General features: G+C 29.9%; 1 protein-coding gene across 4 annotated transcripts in view; it reads right to left on the reverse strand.

Moving 5' to 3' along the window:
* The window catches only part of LOC145246170 (uncharacterized), a 73,212-nt gene that overhangs the window by 33,103 nt on the left and 18,835 nt on the right, over positions 1–21,274 (reverse strand). For 2 of the 4 annotated variants that reach the window (XM_080108043.1, XM_080108042.1), the window contains 3 exons: positions 15,463–15,570; positions 14,751–14,771; positions 8,001–8,021 (listed from right to left, as the gene is read on the reverse strand). In XM_080108043.1, coding sequence (XP_079964169.1) covers positions 8,001–8,021; positions 14,751–14,771; positions 15,463–15,570 — 150 coding nt within the window. Of the gene's footprint in view, positions 1–8,000; positions 8,022–14,750; positions 14,772–15,462; positions 15,571–21,166; positions 21,188–21,274 lie in introns of all 4 variants that reach the window. The other 2 variants (XM_080108040.1, XM_080108041.1) reach the window with 2 other exon arrangements.

Genomic DNA, 21,274 nt, shown 5'->3' on the forward strand with positions numbered 1-21,274 from the left:
GAACGGTTTTCGGAACAGACACCCTAGCCTGACCAATAATATACTGACCCAATTTTAGGTAAAATCTTGAACCCTAATTTTAGTTATGAAGAAAAATGTTATGCATCCAATACTTTTGCGTGAAAAATAGTCATACAAATTATATTGCTTAATATTCAGAAAAGCTACTTATTTGCGGACAATTAAAATATGTTATTATTTTTTAAAACCAAATAGGTCACAAATAACATAGGTAAACGATAATGATATTTTTTATAAATAATTTCGCAACTGTAGTTTCTATGAAATAATTTTGTGCTTAGGCAGGTCGACTACCCCCACGGTAGTTTTTTTTGTAAAAAAGTAATAAAAATTATATTGCTAATAATCGAACAGCTTCTTATTTGTTGTCAGCATACTGATTCCCGTTTAAAATTATAAAAAGTTTGGTACTTATGTATTTTTGCTACTTCGAAAGCTATTCTTAACATGGGGTGGAATGCTTCCATGTAAAAATATAAAATACAAAAAAGTTTCATGAAACGTGATGGTAACTTGAAAAGAACGTATGTAAAATAACCCCTCTAAAAAAAGAATCACCGAAGTTCTATTTATAATGTATGAAATATATTATCTCTATATATAAAAGCGAAAACGTGTGTATGCTTGTATGTATGTGTGTTTGTATGTCTCGCAAAAACTTTCGACACGGGTCACAGATTTTTCAGGTGATTGGTATCATTTTAAAGTTCCAACCTTCACCCGACAAATATCGAAGAATTGGCCAAAAACATTATTATCTTCACCCTAAAATCATCAGTTTTCTACAGGGAGGGGTCAGCAAAAAAATAATTCTTAGATTAGGGTTAAGGTTTCGACGGAAGCAGATTTCATTTTTTTCCATCATATTTTCCCTTTTGGCAATGCTTTCAACCATTTGTTTGATTAAAGCTTCGATAATATGCGTAAACGCGTATTTTCTTAAGCGGTCTTATGATTTTGACCAGGACTGTATAAGAATATGTTCCAATTAAAAAATATTAATACCATAAAAGAGATAAAGAGAGATATAGAGATTGCTAATTAACATAGGTTACTGTAAATCTATTTTATCTAAGCAATAAATAATAAATACGATAATGCACGCGTACCATAGAAATCTATAGTGTTTACCGATTTTTAAACGGTCAGCTTGCTAAAGTTAACGATCGAAAGGTAAGCCCATCTCCAAAGGTATGTGCAATGTATCTGTTTTTATATCAGCTTCGGAGGTAGAGTAATCTATTAGTTTTAAGGGAAGATGAATAGAACTGACTGAATGCAGTATAAAATACATATTAGGATATAGAGAATTATTAATAAAGTTTAGGATTATAAGATTTGAGATAATGTATAGCATGCAACACGAACACAGGCAGTCGTCTTGTAATATATATAAGAAAATTAAAACATTATTTACGTAAAAAAGTATTATATATAAGAAAATTTTCGAAAATAAAAAATAATATTACTATAAAATGTATTATATATAATAAAAAGATCTGAATTATGACTTAATTTTATCATAAAATACATTATACATGAATACATTTCTAAATTAAAAACAATAATATTACCATAAAAAGTATTGCATATTAGAAAAACGTCTAAATTGATAAAATTAAATTCTGTTTAGTATATTATATATAAGAAAAAATCTAAATACAAAATAATATTATAACCATAAATAGTATTATATATTAAAAAAATTCTCAATTAAAAAATAGTATTACAATAAAAATAGTATTTGGTGTATTTATTATGAAAAACGTTTCTTAATAAATATAATTACCATAAATTTATTGTATTTAAGAAAATGTTCTTAATTAAAATATTTTACCATTAACATATTGTATACGTTAAAATTATAAATTAAAAAGATATTATTACCATAAAATATTATATATGAGAAAAAGTTCAAAATTAAAAAAAATATTACCATAAAAGATATTATTACCATAAAAAGTATTGTATATAAGAAAAAGTACAAAATTAAAAAAATATTATCGCTGTAAAAGATATTATATATAAGAAAATGTTCTAAAATAAAATGTTTTATTTACGATAAAAAGTATTATATATAATAAAAAAAGACTAAAATGAAAAATATTATTACCATTAAAATATTATATATACGAAACATTCCTATATTTAAAATACTATTAACTTAAAAATTATTATATTTAGGAAAAGGTTATCAATTGAAAACAATATTATCATAAAAAGAAATATGTAGGAAAAAAGTTATAAATTGAATTTATTTTAATTAAAAGTATTATAGATAAGAAAATGTACTAATTTATTAAACATATTCTTACCATAAAAAAGTGTTATGTACCGTGGTATTAGAATAATTCCGCCAAGTCCGGGGTAATTGGGTCAATTAGCTAAAAGAGCAGGTTTGGCAACTACACCAAGTACGGCCAAGGATGGAATACTGTTGCCATATCTGGGCAGGAGCTGCCAAAAACAGTCTATCATGCCTTGACAGAGTACAAAATAGACTTCGTGGTTTAGTGGGGGATGCCCTTTTCTCTACCCTGCAACCCCTCTCCCACAGAAGAGACGTTGCGAGCCTATCCTTGTTTTATCGTTATTTTCATGGCAGGTGCTCGTCTGAACTCCAATCCCTGGTCCCCCCTCGCCAAACTTTCACGAAAATCACCCGTCTAGCTGAATCCACTGTGAAAAATTTCCCCCACTCTATATCTGTGCCTAAATCAAAACGCGGATTTCATGAGCAAAGCTTCTTTCTTAGAACTGCACGCCTGTGGAACTCTGTTCCGTCTGCCTGCTTCCCTCCGGACTACAACTTGGATGTCTTCAAGTCTAATGTTAACAAATTCCTAATGAACCGCCCCCCTAATTAAACACTTCATAAAATCTCCTCACTAACGTGATGTACTTGCAATAACCCTTATCCCTGAGTGGCTTCCGGGCCTTGATAAGTGGTGATCACTGTGTAAAAAAAAAAAAAAAAATACACATATAAACCACACTCTTTTAGTTGGCGCAATTACCCCCAGATTTTAAGCGAATTTGAGTTGTTTCTTCTTCTCGTTTTCAAATATTAAGAATAGTTTTCTATAACCTTGCAAATTTTAAAATTATTTACATTTAATTCTCTTCAGATTTTTGTCAAGAAAGCTGTACAAGACTATACCTTGTCGTTTTGTCATAAAATTAAATGTTGCTTTTTAATAATTAAACTACATGATTTTCAGTATATAAATAAGCTTACTTCAAATTTTACAAGCTGTAGAAATTTTGTGGAAAGGGTCGAGCAATCCGCGATCTTATCTCTGCAGAGTCAACTTTGTTAAATACCAGTGGTAAGTGGAGATTAAAGACGGCTAGAAACATCCCCGAAATAAATCGCCTAAAATTCCCAAATGGCCAACCATCTGGTACGAGCCAGTGTCAACTTTCTTTAACTTCGGTGATTTTACAAGAACGTTCTATCAATATTATTATGCAGTATTTAAAAGTTTGCGATGTATAATAGATTTATTCGCTTCAGAATTTTGTCAAGATAACTGTACAATATTATACCTTGTCGTTTTGACACAAAATTAAATGTTGTTTTTTTTTTAATTAAACTACTTGATCTATGTACAGGATATTCGATGTATAAATAAGCTTCCTTCAAATTTGACAGGCTATAAAATTTTTATGACAAGAGTTATGCAATCCGCGACCATATCTCTGCTGAGTCAACTTTATTAAATACCAGTGGTAAGTGGAGAGTAAAGACGGCTAGAAACAATCCCGAAATAAGCGGAGAGCACATAAATCGCCTAAAATTCCCAAATGGTCATCCATCTAGTACGAACCAGATTTAATGTTCCTTAACTTCGGTGATTGGACAAGAAACGGTTTTTCAATGTGATTATGCAGCATTTAAAAGTTGCGGTGTATAATATATTCTTTCTATCACGACTATGTACATTATGGAACGATAAAATTGTCGCACGAGAAAGACGACATGATTCCATTTCCATTTTATCAAAATCGGTTTTCGTTTTTTGAAGCAGACCATTTACTAGTTGGCCAGTTGTGTACAAATCCCCAGAGCGATAGAAACATCCTATCATATCTGAAAATATTATTACCAAAACCATAAAAATGCATCGTTGGATTGCCACGAATACAGCAGTGATCTCGGGTGATGAATGTAAAGTTTCATGCTACGGTTGTATACTTTCGTGTGGTTTCATAAAAGAAAGAAAAATACTTACAACCTCGGCAACGTGGGCCAATGCAGTTCTTAGTACATTTGCATTTTATCTCTTGTCCATCCATATAACAAGTGCCGCCATTTTTACAATAATCCGGAGGACAAGCTACAAGAATCAGTTGATCATTTCAGTTTAACTTTTTCATAATTATTTGATAGAGATTTACATGTTACAGTCAGTTTTATTAAGACGATATACACTGTAATGAAATAAAAAAAAACAATAATTCGGTACTATTATTAAAGTCATATATATATATATATATATATATATATATATTGGCTTTTTTTTAAACCTTTAAAACTCTATAAAAAACTTATTGAATGTTTATATTTTTTATCATTCCCTAGAAAACTATTTAGTCAGTAAGTCATTTAATAATCTGCAATCACTAGATGAAATTTCTCTCACGAAATCACTATAGTCCTAATGTTAATTTAAAGGATCATCAGTTGTTTACCATGAAACACTATTTTCAGGATTTAAAAACAAAACAGTATGTTAAATCCTAGCTCCCCAACAGTGTTAATCAAATACTACTCTCCCTTATTTTAAGAAGAAAAATATTACTGATATAAGATCTAGTTCCCCTTCTTAATTAATTTGGCTAACATATTCATGCTATAAAAATGAATTCCTTACATGTGAGATTCATCTGTTTCCAAATTCAAAATGGATAGTCTTTTTTAATTTACCAGTCTAGTATTTATAAAATTAGAATAACTCCATTTGACTACTTATCACCCCTTCTGTATTTAGTATTTGATATATTTACATTCTTATTTATTTAAAATTAAAAATATATAAAGATTAAAAATATTTATAAATATATACATTTTTTTATTTTTTTATTTTTTATATAATACATTTTATACATTATTAATATAGTTTTGGATTTTCTTTATTAATATATTCTGGTTAATTTTATACGATTCAAAAGCATCAGGACAGCGAAAAATGCTTTATTTAACTGTTTAAATAATTTAGTTTTATGCCCACCTTGTTTTATCATCCAGATTTCTATGTAAGAAACTGGGTATATAAAATTTATTAATTTTAAAGTAACGCGAGCTATTCCTACACACTCTGATATAACGGTTCAATAGAATATAAAGATAAAGCAGGTACTATCTATATGCGGCATAAGCGCTATTTGAAAGGAGAAAGAGTTTCTTTTATCAAATATTTTATAAAGAAATATCCCATCCTTAATTTAAAAAATAAAAGAACAAATGAAAACACGAAAATGTACCCCCCTCCCGAAAAAAAGCAGAAGTACGTGACAAACACCCCACCAGATATTTCAGCAGAAGGGATACGACGAGAAGCTATTTTCTGGATATTGAACACCTTTTTATAACTATATTTCAGTTTAAACTAATTTATTTTATGCTCCCTCACTCTAGAAAGAGTTATTATTACGGTTTCTTGCAACGAAAACAATTTGTAAATAATTCGGTTTCAGAAAAATCCCAAATTAGAATTTGTTTAAACCGAAATACACGTTCTTATGTTATAAAAATGATGAGTCTTGACTTATTGTGTTATTAAAAACAAAAATTAGTTACGATATTAGAAAAATATGAAAAAAAAAAACTGATAAAAAAACGTAATTTAAAAAAAAGAAAGCTATTTTAATATTTAGACAAATGATTGATAACTTATAATTAAAATTAAAAATTATAAATCGGTTTTATAAGGAGGAACAAAAACAAAATCAATAAATTGTACGATCGTTTCGGAAACGATGTTTTATTGAGATAGACACTAAATCACGGACAATAATTTTAACATAGTTTTTGGAAACAAAGTCTCCTCATCAGCAAAAATATTGGGTGGGTTTTTTAAAAACACGAAAAATTTTTTAAAAATGTTAAGAAATATTTTTTTTTAAGTAAAGCAGATGTATCTAATAATGGTTTAAAATTCGTAAGTATCATGGTTAAAGCATTCATTTGGATGGTAAATATAGCTTACGAATGCTTGTAAATGTTCTATTCTGCAGGTTGTATAAGGTCGTTTACATAATTGAAAATCTGTGACAAATACCTGTATGTTTTCAAAGTCAAGATGTTATTTATTTTAGCGCACTGATCAGATTCTATTAGATCTGCTAATTTTGACGGAATTCACCCAATAACACTGTGACATTGCATTTGTCTGCTGGTAGTATTATAATAATTTAGTTTCAAATTCTTGATTATATCAGAAAATACAAACTATATTTATTATTACCTCAGAAGCCCTTAAGCCCTACGAAATCTTCTGTGACTATAAAAGCAGAGGTTTGATTCATGTCAACGCAGTTTAAAGTGGTTTTGTACGCATGAGTAATTAATTTTTATAGGTGCTTGCATTATTTGAAAACATCTTAAATGAAAAAATACATAAATATAATGATGAAAGAAAAAGCAAACACTATTTATATATGACATAAAACTAAATGTTAGGAAGATCTCAATTATTCCAGTAATTATAGACTCGACCGAACTCATAAAAACAATTTAAAAAACTACATAGAATACATACCGGGTAAAACAATTGCAAGAAAGATACAACTAAGTATATTTAAAGATGCGCTAAATATTTCAAACAGATGCCTTAGTTGTAATATATTATATAGCGAATTAATGTTTAGCAGTCGGTAGGTAATCCCTACTTTTATCTAGAAAATATATGAAAATTAAAAAAATATATTAGAGTTAAAACATTCAAAAGTAATAAAATTGCTTTGTTCGACTAAGTTTACAGTGAAATCTACAACGGGGAATACGCCCGTTTATCACGTTTATGTTAAGATTATATGTTGTTTTTAAACGTATTTCACGAATAAAATATACGTTATTATGATTTATATAATTAGAGTTTTTTGTCAAAAACACATCATATAAAAATATGAGTACATTATATACCTGTTGGTGGTGTAGGGGTTGCTGCATTGTCTGTCATAATTTTTGGTTCAATTGGTATTTTTAGACGATGAAAAATATAGGAATGAAACAGAGTCTTTGTTAAACTGACTATGTAAATATTTAAAAAATACACACTTAATGCAAAAGTAATACAAAATAAATTCCTGCAAAAGTAAGGCAAAATAGTTCATGCAAAATTACTACACTATTATTCATAAAAAAGTAAGGCAGAATTAATTCATACAAAAGTAAGGCAGAATTAATTCATACGAAAGTAAGGCAAATATCATAGTTCGAAACGGGTTTTATATTCGATTTTCTTATTTAATCTTATCTTGCCTAAATTTAAGATGTCAGATATTGAAAGAAATCAATCTAACCCGTAGTCGCAAATGCTTTGGTACGCATGAGTAATTTTTATAGGTCTCTGCATTATTTGAAATCATCTTGAATAAAAGAAATATAAATAGATTTAATCATGATATAAAATGAAACTGTAAGGTTTGGAAGATATCAATCATTCCAGTAATTATAGACTCAACCGAGCTCATAAATATTTAGCATTCGGTAGGTAATCCATAATTTTATCTAGAAAATATATCAAAATTAAAAATATATTAAAGTTGAAACATTTAAAAGTAATAAAATTTGTTTGTTCGAATAAGTTTAAAATGGAATTAAAAGGGAATACGCCTGTTTATCACGTTCAAGTTAAGGTTTTATGTTGTTTTTAAAACGTATTACATGAATAAAATATACGTTATTATAATTCATATAATTGAAGTTTTTTTGTTAAAAACATATTGTATAAAAATATGAGTACATTATTTACCTGCTGGTGTAGTCCATTTGACTGCAAAGTCCGTCATAATTTTAAGTTCAATTGGTATTTTTGGACGAATAAAAATTAATTCATACAAAAGTAAGGCAAAATCAATTCATACAAAAGTAATACAAAATTAATTCAAACACAAGTAAGGCAAAATCAATTCATACAAAAGTAAGGCAAGTATCATCGTCGGAAACGAGTTTTATATTTGTTTTCCTTATTTAATCGTATATTGCCTTAATTTAAGAAGCCAGATATACAAAACAATCAATCTAACCTGGTAGCTTAGCTACGTATATAATTGTGAAAAAAGGGCAGCACAATCAACAACCACATTGCTCCTGAAACCGTTTTTCTTAATTCCAATTAATTTCTATTAATATATATATATATATATATATATATATATATATATATATATATATATATATATATATACATATATATATATATATTGTATAATATATACAGGAATTTACATTTATATCGGTAGTCGGTACCGACGGTTTCAAGCCCGGTAGTTGAGGACTGCTCTTAATGTCCGCCTCAGGCTCTCTTTAGCCGACTCTCATCTGTCTTTAACCGGAACCGGAACTCTATATATGCACATCATAATTTTTATTTATTTATTTATTTTATCCTTTATTTTTTATTTATTTTTTTTTGTATGCTACTTTAATAAGGTAATACATTTGAAGCAATAAATTAAAAAGTATGGGATGATGCCTTCTATATTATTATTTTTCTTTAAGCATCCCTCCCCCATCAATCAGGTTAAGTCTCGTTTAAAAGCGTTTTAAAAGTTCATTTTGAAGTTATGTCTAATCTCGTTTAAAAATAGGGTAATAAAATTTAGATTGAAATAGACCTAGGAAGTGCCCAGGGGATGGTATATACTAATATTTAAGTATCGCTTTGCGTTTAAAAACGTTTAATATTTAATTTAAAATAATTTCTAGTTTCGTTTTAATTACGGTAATAATATTTAGTTAAAATAGACTTAAAATGTGTAAAAATATGGCATATGTTTATATTTAAGTATCGTTTCACGTTTAAAATTATTTAAAGCGTTATTTTAAAATTATATGTAATTTCGTTTTAAAAACGGTAATAAATCTTAGATTGAAATAGGTCTAAACGGTGTCAAAATTGACGTTTTTATATTTAAGTATATTAAGTATAACATGATCTCGCTCTATTTAAAAACACGTTTTAAAACATTTAAAATTTTAAAACTTAAAAATTCTCTCTAGATCTCGTTTAAAATGGGTGATAAGATCTACAATAATATAAAATAAAATATTTTGACATGTGTCTATAACTAAACCTTTTTTATCTTCACGTTTTATCTTTTTTTTCTATCCCAATTTATAAGAAGCGATCCTCTTCTATGTATACAGTCCTTCAAGCATTCGTTTCTTACATTTAAGCATCCATCTTCTTGGATTGCTTTTAAAATATAATATTTTTCGGCATTGCAGAGCGAGCATTGTTTTAGCTCTGGGGAGTATGAAGGTTTTTGCTCGATTTTTTTTTCCATTTCACCGTAAAAGGTGCACCTTCTTCATTTAAACAGAGATATTACATGCACATGAGCTCTTTTAGAGCAAAAGAGAGAAGTAATACGACTTTAGCAAACAAGATCTGGCAGTTAAAATAAAACTTGATTTGACTTGGATTCGGATAAGAACCAGACGCAAATATGTCACAGTTTACATCGCAAATAAAACTGTGCATCTTCAATTAGATTCCAGATCAGAACAGTCCATCATTACCCTTAAAACGTGGAAAAGACTAAGAAAACCATGCCTGCCGAAGACAAACTAATCAGCTCGAGCTGTGACATTTGAAGGAGAGCTCAAACTCCCGGTAAACTTAAATGGTGTTACTAAAAAAGTGAAAGTGTATGTACATAGGACATCCGAAAACCTGTTCGGTACTGATTGTATGGAGCGATTCTAATTGTAGGACCAACCAATGAATGAATTCTGTCATAGGGTAGAAGACTCGCCTACGAATGCACAACAACTGAAGGACGAGTTAAAAGTGGAATTTCCATAAGTATTATCACCAGGACTATGAAAATGTACAAAAGCTACAGCAAAATTCGAACTAAAAGAAAACGCTCCGCCCGCTTGCAGCAAGAGAAATCGAAAAAGAAAGCTTCAACGGAATCTGTAAAGATGGAAGCTAAAAAACCCGCGCCGAGAGAATTCCCCAAGCCAAAGCAACAATTTCTACACGTGTTTAGGATTACACCCAACCCGAACACACTAACAGCAATCTTACCCTAAGAAAAGATGTTTGTGCGAAAAGTGAGATCCGTTTTTGACAAGTTCTTATCCAAAGAATAAAATCCACTAGTGATCACTTATGTACCCACTAAACGTTTTATTCCAGGTGAAAGAGTGTTTTTCAAAAGTTATAAAAACAACACTTCATTCTGGGAGGTAGATACAATTACTAAGAGAGTCGGTGAAATAGTATATATCATCCAATGACCAACATATACACACAAACGTCACAAGAACAAACTAAGAATATACCCATCAGTTGAAACCAGCAACAGTCCATCATTGAAAGATGAGCCGATAGATACCGTCTTCGAAACTTTTGATCTTAAACCTCCATAACCAACACCTGAACTATGGCGGTCGTTCTGTAAGAGAAAGTGTACTGGGCCATTGCTGGTAAACCCTAAAAGCAAGAGGAACTGGCAGCCTTTACGATCAAAAAGCTTGGGAGAGTGTTGTTTAAGACGTCCCTCCATGGGATTAATGGACTATCTCATGATGTTACTTCCTCTGGTGAAGCCACTTCCGGTAAAAAGTAACGGTGCCGGCAGTAAGACATTCGCACTCGGCAAATGGCGGTCGGGTTCACACGCCCCACCGTTGAGGAATGGTATTGCTCAGCCTGTTTTTTCCTGTAATCTATGTGAATACATGTTCGTTTCCTAAAAAATGCTGTGTTGCTTTCGTTTATTACCATTTAACCCCAAAACAAAAAAATACTCGTGTACGTTGAAATGCATAGCTTTTATAGCTTGGATTATCACAGAGTAGATAGTCCATATTAACAACATTCTTCTTCACCAAATTTCCTATCGATAGAGAAGAACGTCCCTTAAATGTCACGGTTCCCTACAGCTCGCAGTGACCGCTTCGGCAGTCCATAAATCGTGGTCGGAGTCTTCATAAAGGGAGGTTCTTCAGTGGTAGCCGTGTCTGTCGGCTCTCTCCGAAATGTTTCCTTCTCAGAGGAGTAAACCGTTCCGCGTCCAAGTAATCTCTGGATGAACATGTTTTTTTTTTCCGTGCTAGTCCTTCATGTGTCAGGGATTCAGGTGTTGGATCATCCGAAGTGTCTGATGGAAACAATATCATAAGACGATAGGTCAGAAGCAATTTCAATGCCAGGATGTTCCGGAATAGTTTTAATGTCCTAAGAGGCTGTCCACGGTCCTAGTCTGTCTCCAGCAGGTGCTAGGTCCGAGAGACACATGAGACACTCTACCATCTGCATTTAGTAATAGATCGTACTGGAGGGTTGTCTCTATAGGCTCTCCATCGTCAACCAAGTGGTCCTTCTTAGTTTAACGTGAATGTCGTCTAGGAAAAATGTCTTCAAGTCCAACGTTAACAAATTCCTAATGAACCGCCCCTAAAGTAAACACTTCATCAAATCTCCACACTAACGTAATGTACTTGCAATACCCCATATCCCTGAGTGGCTTCCGGGCCTTGATAAGTGGTGATCACTGTGTAAAAAAAACAAAAAAAAGAAAAAAACACAATATCAGGTCGATAGAACCGATGGAAACTCCGTCGCTTAGAAAGTAAAAACCTTTCGTGTGGGATGGCATTCGTGGCAGTACACAATAGGGATCGAATGGCGTTTAATGCAATATGAAATAAATTTTCTTAATTATCAATCGAACATCTGTTATTCGATACAACCAATTGAACGGTCTTTCAAATAATACCGTTATATCCTTCGTATTGGTCGTTAATCGTACAGTTGTAGGGAGTTGTCCGGCTTATAACTACTCTTCGTTCCTTTAGAAATTGTCGAAGCTGCTATGGCATGAAAGAAGACCATTGGTTCGAATGTATATAAGCAGGGATTCCAAAGACGACGGTTAGTGAGAAGAGGCATTGTATAATAGCAGTAGCCAATATGTTTGAGCAAGGGAAGAAAATTAAACCGTGAATATATAACTGTTCCTTGTGTTTATTGGTTGCGGTCATTTAAACTCAAGATTCTGTTATTCAAAAAGTTCTGTTGCTTTTATTTAAACACCATTTCTTGGTTTATTATAAAAATAAAGGCTTTTTTTTCAGCACACATTCACCAAAAAAATTTGTAATTCTTTTTACCACTTTCACTGAAAAGGAAGGTTTCTACAACTCACAGCATAAATAATTCCAATAATGCCTGGGTGACAAGGGTTGTTATTTAGCATTCGTTGTTCGTTCCCGCTTGACGCTGTACAGCATACTCTTGACAATGTATACATTATTAAGTTCTTTCCAGGTCGGTAGCTGACTTCAAAGGAGAAACAAGATAGTTCAATTCTCCACCTCGCTATTTTCTCATTCTTTATTTTGCTTGTGGTCTTAAGTTGAACATAAAAGCAACTGATTTTTGGACAGTAATATGTTTCAAGTGGCGGTGGCGTCCGATCAGGTAGTGCTATAATGTTCTTAATGCCTCGACTATAGCCAAGGCTTCCTTTTAAATTGCGGTGTATAGTCGTTCTGCCTATGAGAGGGTCCGTGAAAGAAGGTTACACAACGACCCGCTTGTATAATATGTATAATTCTACTTTACAACTTTGTTATATATATATATATATATATATATATATATATATATATATATATATATATATATATATACCAGGTCCTATCAGCAAGTGTGTAGTTTTTACACAAAATGTAAATATTTCTGTTATATTGTCAGTTAAGATGCAATGCAATCTGTCAGACAAATATCTGAATAAGCTTATACAGTACCATGTTCAGCCATAACAAGGCCATATATACGTGAGAATTAGTTGTAATGCTTACACATTTCTCTGTATACTGCAGGTTTCATAAGGTCGTTTACATCATTGAAAATATGTTACAAATATCTTTATCTTTTCAAAGTCAAGTTCTTATTTAAGCGCAGTGATAATATTTCATTAAGGTCTGCCAATTTTGGCGAAATTCTCCATTTTATTCAATAACACAGTTGAATTGCATTTGTCTGCTGGTAGTATTCTAATAATTTAGTTTCAAGTTCTTGATCATATCAGAAAATACAAACTATATTTATTACTAGCGGGGGTACCCGGCGTTGCCCGAGTTTTTATTTCCGGGCGGGGGGGAGTTTTAAAAAATGTTATGGTAGGTAAGTAGGAAGGATCAAACCCGGAGTCATGAGTAAAAGTAGGAAAATAAAGTGTGAAAAAAAAAAAAAAAAAAAAAAACATCTGCAACGTTAACAGTTCGGCCACCAAGAAAAGTCCATTCCAGTTGTTTAGGAAAAAACAAAACAAACGACTAGGTAGGTCGGCGCGAACGTGAAAATATAATGTGAATTGTCCAGCACGCTAACCACTACGCCACATAGCACTGCAGCTTAGTCTAGTGATTTTAAATAACTTCACATGAAAGAACTACGAAGCCAAACCGGTGTTCTCTTCTCAACTGTTCCTTGTAAACGATCCCCAAACGGTGTTAAGTAGTGGCAGGGGGAGGAGGAATTTATTAGAGAGAAAATATTTTACCACTTCCTTAAATCTTAACCGATTTTGGCCGTGACTTCTCAGCAGAAAAAGTATAGAAATCTAAGACTATCGAGGAATTTGAGAAATAATAAGCCTATAACACACCTCAGATATTGTTCTGCCGTTTGTGCATATTATATTTGCATGAAATATCTTGATTTTTAATCCTATTAATGTCAAAATCAACGGGAAAAAATGAGTTCATTTTATTTATATATATATATATAGAGAGAGAAGAGAAGAGAAGAGAAGAGAAGATATTACTTCCGAGGCCTGTTGTCATTAAGCCTTACGAAGTCTTCTGTAATTATAAAAGCAGAGGTTTGGTCTATGTCCACGTAGTTGAAATTGCTTTGATACGCATGAGTAATTAATGTTTATAGGTGTCTGCATTATTTGAAATCATTTTTAAAAAATATATATAAATTTGTTTAATGATGAAAGAAAAAGCAAACGCTATTTATATTTAATATAAAATGAAACTGAAATGTTAGGACAATCTGAATTATTCCAGTAATTATAGACTAAGCCGAACCCATAAATATAATTTTACAAAACTACATGACATATATACCGGGTGAAATAATTGCAAGAGGAATACAACTAAGTATAGTTAAAGATACGCTAAGTATATCAAACGGAGATCTCAGTTGTAATCTTTTCTTAAATTACATTTTCACCCCAAACAAAGCACATTTCCACTTTCTTGTAGGGGGCTACTATCAGGGACATAAGCATCAGGGGTACTGTGTAGGGAGTTGGGCAGCAAGACGTCGGTTAACGTTACAGTGTAACTTCTGCAGGTCAGTTCAGTTGGGGAAACGGAGCCGGAAGCGAATTCAAAAGTCTAGCTGCTCTGCGGAAGAAACTACTGGAGTAGAATGCTCTCTTACATCTATGGATCACTACTGTAAAGGGGTGGGATTTAGCTGCTTTTCGGGTTTGTCGAGGTTATCATATATGAGTAAATTATTTACCTGTTGGTGTGGTAGAGGTAACTGCAATGTCCGTCATAATTTTAGGTTCAATTGGTATTTGATGAAAAAAAAGGAATGAAATAGAGTCTATGTTTAACTGACTATGTAAATATTAAAAAAATCACACAAAAGTAATACAAAATCAATTCACACAAATGTAATACAAAATCAATTTATACAAAAGTAATACAAAATCAATTCATAAAAAAAGTAATACAAAATCAATTCATACAAAAGTAAGCCAAGTATCATAGTTCGAAAAATGAGAAAAATTATGAATTAGACAAAAAATTACGTCAAACTGTATATGTAATAATGTCAATAAAAGCAATTAATTATTAATTTTCAAAACGCGCCCATTACAATACTGTTCCTTATTAAGACTAACAATTCTGACAAAATTATATTATTGCTATATATTAAGTCACGTATTCATCAGATCTTTACCTAAAAAAAACTTATACAAACACCATTTTGGGAAACTTTCATGGTTACTGAAATTGACACACTCTTCTGTTTTTCCGCAGTTACAAATATTATTAAGTTGTTTAAAATTGTGTATTTATAAGTGTTCTTAAGGTAATCATCTGATGAGTGCATGTTAAAATGTTAGTATAATATTATATTCTAGTTTTTATCAAAATCCATTACTTAATTAAAATTCTACAACTTGTTTGATTCTTACACTATAAGTATTCATATTCATACTTACAATATTGACACAAGTTGCCGTAATATGCATATAAACATACACAGCGTACTATATAGACGTCTTGTACTTGATACAGGATGCATTTCCCGCCGTTTTTGCAAGGGCAACCTACAGAAATGAATATAACCAATTGAAATGTCCTTTTGAAGATGTCGTCTAGAAATAAAATGACACATCTTCACTTAAAAATATTTTTAAAAAAGCGCCAATCTATTTCTTAAAACATCACCACGTGAGCTGCGGAGAAAAATCCATATTTCAAAAAATGTATTATTAGTTGCAAATATTAAATATATTATTATTGTAAAACGTATTGTAGTCAAGACAATGTAAGAATTTAAAAAATATTATTAACATTAATAGTGTTATTTACAAAAAAAAACGTACTAAGTTAAAAGAATATATTTACCAAAAGATTATAATATTCAATAAATATCATAATCATAAAATTATTTACTAGAAAAAAGTATTATATTAAAAAAGTTGTAAATTAAAAAGAAAGATTATATATTAGAAATATTCTGAATTTAAAAAAATATTATTAGCTTAAAAGTAATATATGTAAATATACACACACACATATGTATGTATGTGTATATATATATATATATATATATATATATATATATATATATATATATATATACTTGTTTATTGTTATATAAACATGCTCACATCCCGCTGCTACAAATAGCCACTTGTTTCAATCAAACAACAGATATCATCAGGCAGCGACTTGACTATTCAAATTGTTTCAATCAAACAACAGATATCATCAGGCAGCGACTTGACTATTCAAAAGTTCAATTGAACTGTTTTCATCGTTCGTTTGCCTTACGTTAGATGTTTTTGTGTTTTTTTATGTTTTGATTACCCCCCAGCTTAATTAAAACGTTGTTTTCTTTTCTTACTTTGCTTATAACAATGCTTACATCGTCATCGTCGTCGTCGTCGACGTCGTACCGCTCGACGACTTTCAGACATCTTTCACTAACTCATTCTGGCTGGCCTATTTTATTTTCAAGCTTCGCCTCAGGGCTTCGGATTCGATCCTACCCCCTCCCCGTTTTCTTTTTTATTTAACACCACACACACCTGCAAACACCCGGGCAACGCCGGGTACCCCCCGCTAGTTATATATAAAACATATTTAAGTTCTGAAAATATATTTTACCATAATAATTATTTTTATTAAAATGTTCTATATTAAAAAAATATAAATACCATAAAAAGTATGATATATAACGAAATGTGTAAAGACAAACAGTTTTATATTATACACAATTTGTTGACAATTTTATATATAATATTTGATGAAATGTACTAATTTTTATTAATTTTTAAAAATGTTATTACAATTTATCTATTTCATATCAGAAAACGTATTAATTTAAAAAAAATATTTTACCTAAAATTTGGTGTATAGAAAAAAGGTTCTAATTCAAAAAATGTTTTCATTCTAAAACGTTTTCTATCACAAAAATTATAACAAAAAATATTATTTATATTAAAAAAAATTAAATGAGAAAATGCAAAATAAAAATATTATTTTAATAAACAGTATGATATATAAGAGAATAATTTAAAATTTCAAATGTTGTTACTTCCAAAAAGTATTATATATATGTATTTGATCTAAATGAAGATAAATATTATTACCATAAAAAGATTATATATAAAAATCCATAATTAAAAAATATTATAACTGTAAAAATTATTTTATATACAATGATATACATAAAAAAATATTATAACTGTAAAAATTATTTTATATACAATGATATACATTTAAAAATATTATTACTGTAAAACTTTAAGATATATAACACAAAACGTGTTATATATCTTAAAGTGGCTTTAATAAAGAATAATATTGCCATAAAAAGTACGTATTAAAGAAATATTTCAACATTTCTAAAGTGTATTATGCTTTTAAATATAGAAAATATTATTACCTTATAAATTGTTATATATAAAACATATTCTATGTTTTGAAAATATATTTTACCATAATAAGTATTTCTATTAAAATGTTCTAAATTAAAAAATATAAATACCATAAAAGTATGATATATAACGAAATTTGTAAAGCCAAACACTTTTTGGTCTGTAAACTCAATTATATATAAAATAATCATAAAGAAAAATAATTTAATGACTTTGAAAAACATTATATACCAGGAAAAGATCAAAGTAAATAAAATATTAATAAAAGAAAATATTATGTTTAATAAAAGGTTAGAAATTAAAAGCATAATAGTTACTATCATGAGATTCACATACGAAAATAATTTCTAGATTAGAAAATGCTATTATTATAAAAGTATTATATATCAGGAAAGCACAAAATAAAACGAAAACAGTATTAATATAAAGTATTATATATTTGAAATGTTTTGCATTCCAAAAAGTTTATTACAATAAAAAATTACATATGAGAAATAAATTTTATTTTAAAAATATTATATAAATATAAAGTATAATGTTAAAGAAAATGTCCTAAATGGTAAAATATTATAACCACAAAAATTATTATATATAAGCGAACAATTTCCAACATAAAAATATAGTTACCATAAACAACATTATATATTAAATATATTCTTAATTAAATAAATATTACAAAAAAACATTAAATTTACGCAAAGGTTCTATATTTTACATAATAGTAATAGCGGAAACCGTATTAGTTTAAGGGAAAAGTTCTAAATATAAAAATATTTCATCAAAAATATATTATAATTAAGAAAAAAGTACACAATGGAAAAATAGATTACTATCAATAATATTGATTTTTTAAAGATCTGAGTTTTAAAACAAATATTTTCTATAAAAAGTAGAATTTTGACAAAAAATATAATGTATAACAAACCGTATGAATTTAAAAAATCTTATTACAACAAACATTATAATGTAAAAATATAATATATATTGTATTTAAGATAACGTTCTGAATTGTGAAATATTATTACACAACATATATATATATATATATATATATAACATTTCCCATTATAAAAATTATATTTTATATTATTATAAGGAAAACGTCTACTGTTCACTGCTATTGGTTTGCATTTTTCAGTTGGGTTTTCGAAAAGTAACGCGTAATGCATTTTTACCGTCGCCAATTCGCACATTTTCAATGCAGGCATTGAACCGACAGATGCGAGTCTTGCCGCAAAAAATCGTGTCCCAGTATTACTACGTATTATAGTTTTTTTTTTATTACGGATAATTAAGTGTTTTTTTAGTAGAAGTCATTAAATATCAAGTCCGCAAAACAATAACCATTACTTGCGAAGACAATGACGCGTATGCTATTGTTACCCTACTGAGGGAGGGAAACATATAATTTGTTGGTTTTTACCAAATTTACTTTGATAATATTTTCTGAGCTTCTGGCGTCGTACAGAGTATTTGAAGATCTTTCGGTAATTTTTACTTTTACAATAACTTTTGAAAAGCAGTCAGGAAGGCAGATAAAGTTGAGGATGTATGTTGACAAATGGCTTTGTATAGGGTTTTAAGAACGTTACATAGATTTACAAAAAAAAATTGAAAAATGACTAAGGTTTCCGCATTTCTGGCAACGATTATATCTGACAGAGTAAGAAACATGTAGGTTTTGATAAGCCGATAAAATAGCAGCCCATTTTTTTAAAACGGCAGTGATCGATTTTTCTTGAAACTTCGTCGGAGTATCGTCGTGAGGAACATGTGGTTTTAGTGTGACGTAAAGCAGATTAGGAGGTTATAACATTGCTCGTAAGCTGTTCTTAGTGTAAGGTCTTATTGTCAAGAAGACGTTGTCTTACCTGAACATTACAAAAACCATTAATGAAGGCATCTAATATGTTACTATTAGGCCTCCAGAAGAAATTACAATCTTTGCCCGGTTTCCGAAGGCTCTTAAGGAAATGGTTCAATGTTTCGCCTGATTAGGTGTCTCGCAATTAGGTGTCTAGAAAATATCTTATTTTTTTGCTTTGGGCATGTAGTGTTCAGTACATCGATTGCTTTATCATAGGTAACGAACTCTGAGATAATTACCTTGACTGTCTGAGACAGGTAGTTGGTAAGGAGCGCATACTTATTGATGGAGCATCCCAATGCCTCTAAATGAACAACCTTGGTACAATTTTCATTGTCTCCCGCGAATGTTTCCAGCACTTGTCGACTGAATCGCTTTCTGGATCTGTGGTAAATCGCTTCGGTCGCATAAATTGTTCAATTCTTAATGCTTTCCAGTTTTCAAACATTGATGCGGACACAGTCTGCTTTATTTACATGCATATCTTTAATCTCCACTACACCGGGCATCCTTACAAAACGGTTTGTAATCTTTTCATCTGAACTCTGAATGAACTTTTCACATGAACTGTTTTATATATTTATATCGTAAGTTTTATACGTTTTGTGACCACAGATCATAAAACATTAAGTTTCAATCCATGTAGCTACCAGAAAATATATAAAAATATTTTGCTAGCAATCTTTTCCTCTGATGAGAAAAATAGCTTCTTTGAAACTCCGGGGATTACGGAGCACCACACTTTGGAGTATTCTGCCGAATAATAAATTTTTTTTGTATAATTCTACTTTACAACCCCGTTACTATATATATATATATATATATATATATATATATATATATATATATATATATATATATATACTAAGTCCTATCAGCATGTGTGTAGTTGTTACATAAAATGTAAACATTTCTGTTATATTGGCAGTTAAGATGCAATACATTCTGTCAGTAAAATATCTGAATAAGCTGAGAAAGTAACACGTTCAGCCATAACAAGACCATATATACATGAAAGTTTGTAGTAATACTTAACTATCTCTCTGTATTCTGCAGGTTGTATAAGGTCGTTTACATCATTGAAAATCTGTGACAAGTAGATATTTGTTTTCAAAGTCAAGTTCTTATTTATTTTAGCGCAGGGATCAGATCCTATTAGATCTGTTAATTTTGGCGGAATTCATCAAAAAACACTGTGGCATTACATTTTTCTGCTGGTAGTATTCTAATAATTGTGTTTTAAATTCTTGATTATATTAGAAAATACAAACTATATTTATTATTATTTCAGAGGCCTGTGTCATTAATCCCAACGAAGTCTTCTGTGATTAACAGACCAGAAGTTTGATTTATATGCACACAATTAAAAGTGCTTTGATATGCATGAGTAATTATTTTTTATAGGTGTCTGCATTATTTGAAATCATCTTAAATAAAAAAAAAATAATATAAATTAGTTTCATGATGAAATAAAGCAAGCACTATTTACGTTTGATATAAAATGAAACGGAAATGATAGGAAGATCTCAATTATTCCAGTAATTATAGACCCAACCGAACTCAAAAACTAAGTATAGTAAAAGATATGATAAGTATATCAATGGGAACTCTCACTTGTAATGTGTTATATAGCGAAAGCATTTGGTAGGTAATCCATAATTTTATCTAGAAAGTATATCAAAATTAAAGAATATATAAGATTTGAAACATTGAAAAGTTATAAAATTGGTTGTTTGACTAAATTTACAGTGAAATCTACAACGAGGAATCTTAATCACGTGCATGTTATTTAAACGTATTTCACGAATAAAATATACGTTATTATAATTTATATAATTGAAGTTTTTTTGTCAAAAACACATGATATAAAAATATGAGTACATTATTTACCTGTTGGTGGTGTAGGTGTTGCTGCATTATCCGTAATAATTATTGGTTTAATTGGTATTTTTGGACGATGAAAAAAGAGGAATGAAACAGACTTTATGTTAAATTGAC

This window comes from Euprymna scolopes, chromosome 23 (assembly GCF_053919585.1).
Source record: "Euprymna scolopes isolate OS-2025 chromosome 23, ASM5391958v1, whole genome shotgun sequence".
Lineage (NCBI taxonomy): Eukaryota > Metazoa > Mollusca > Cephalopoda > Sepiida > Sepiolidae > Euprymna > Euprymna scolopes.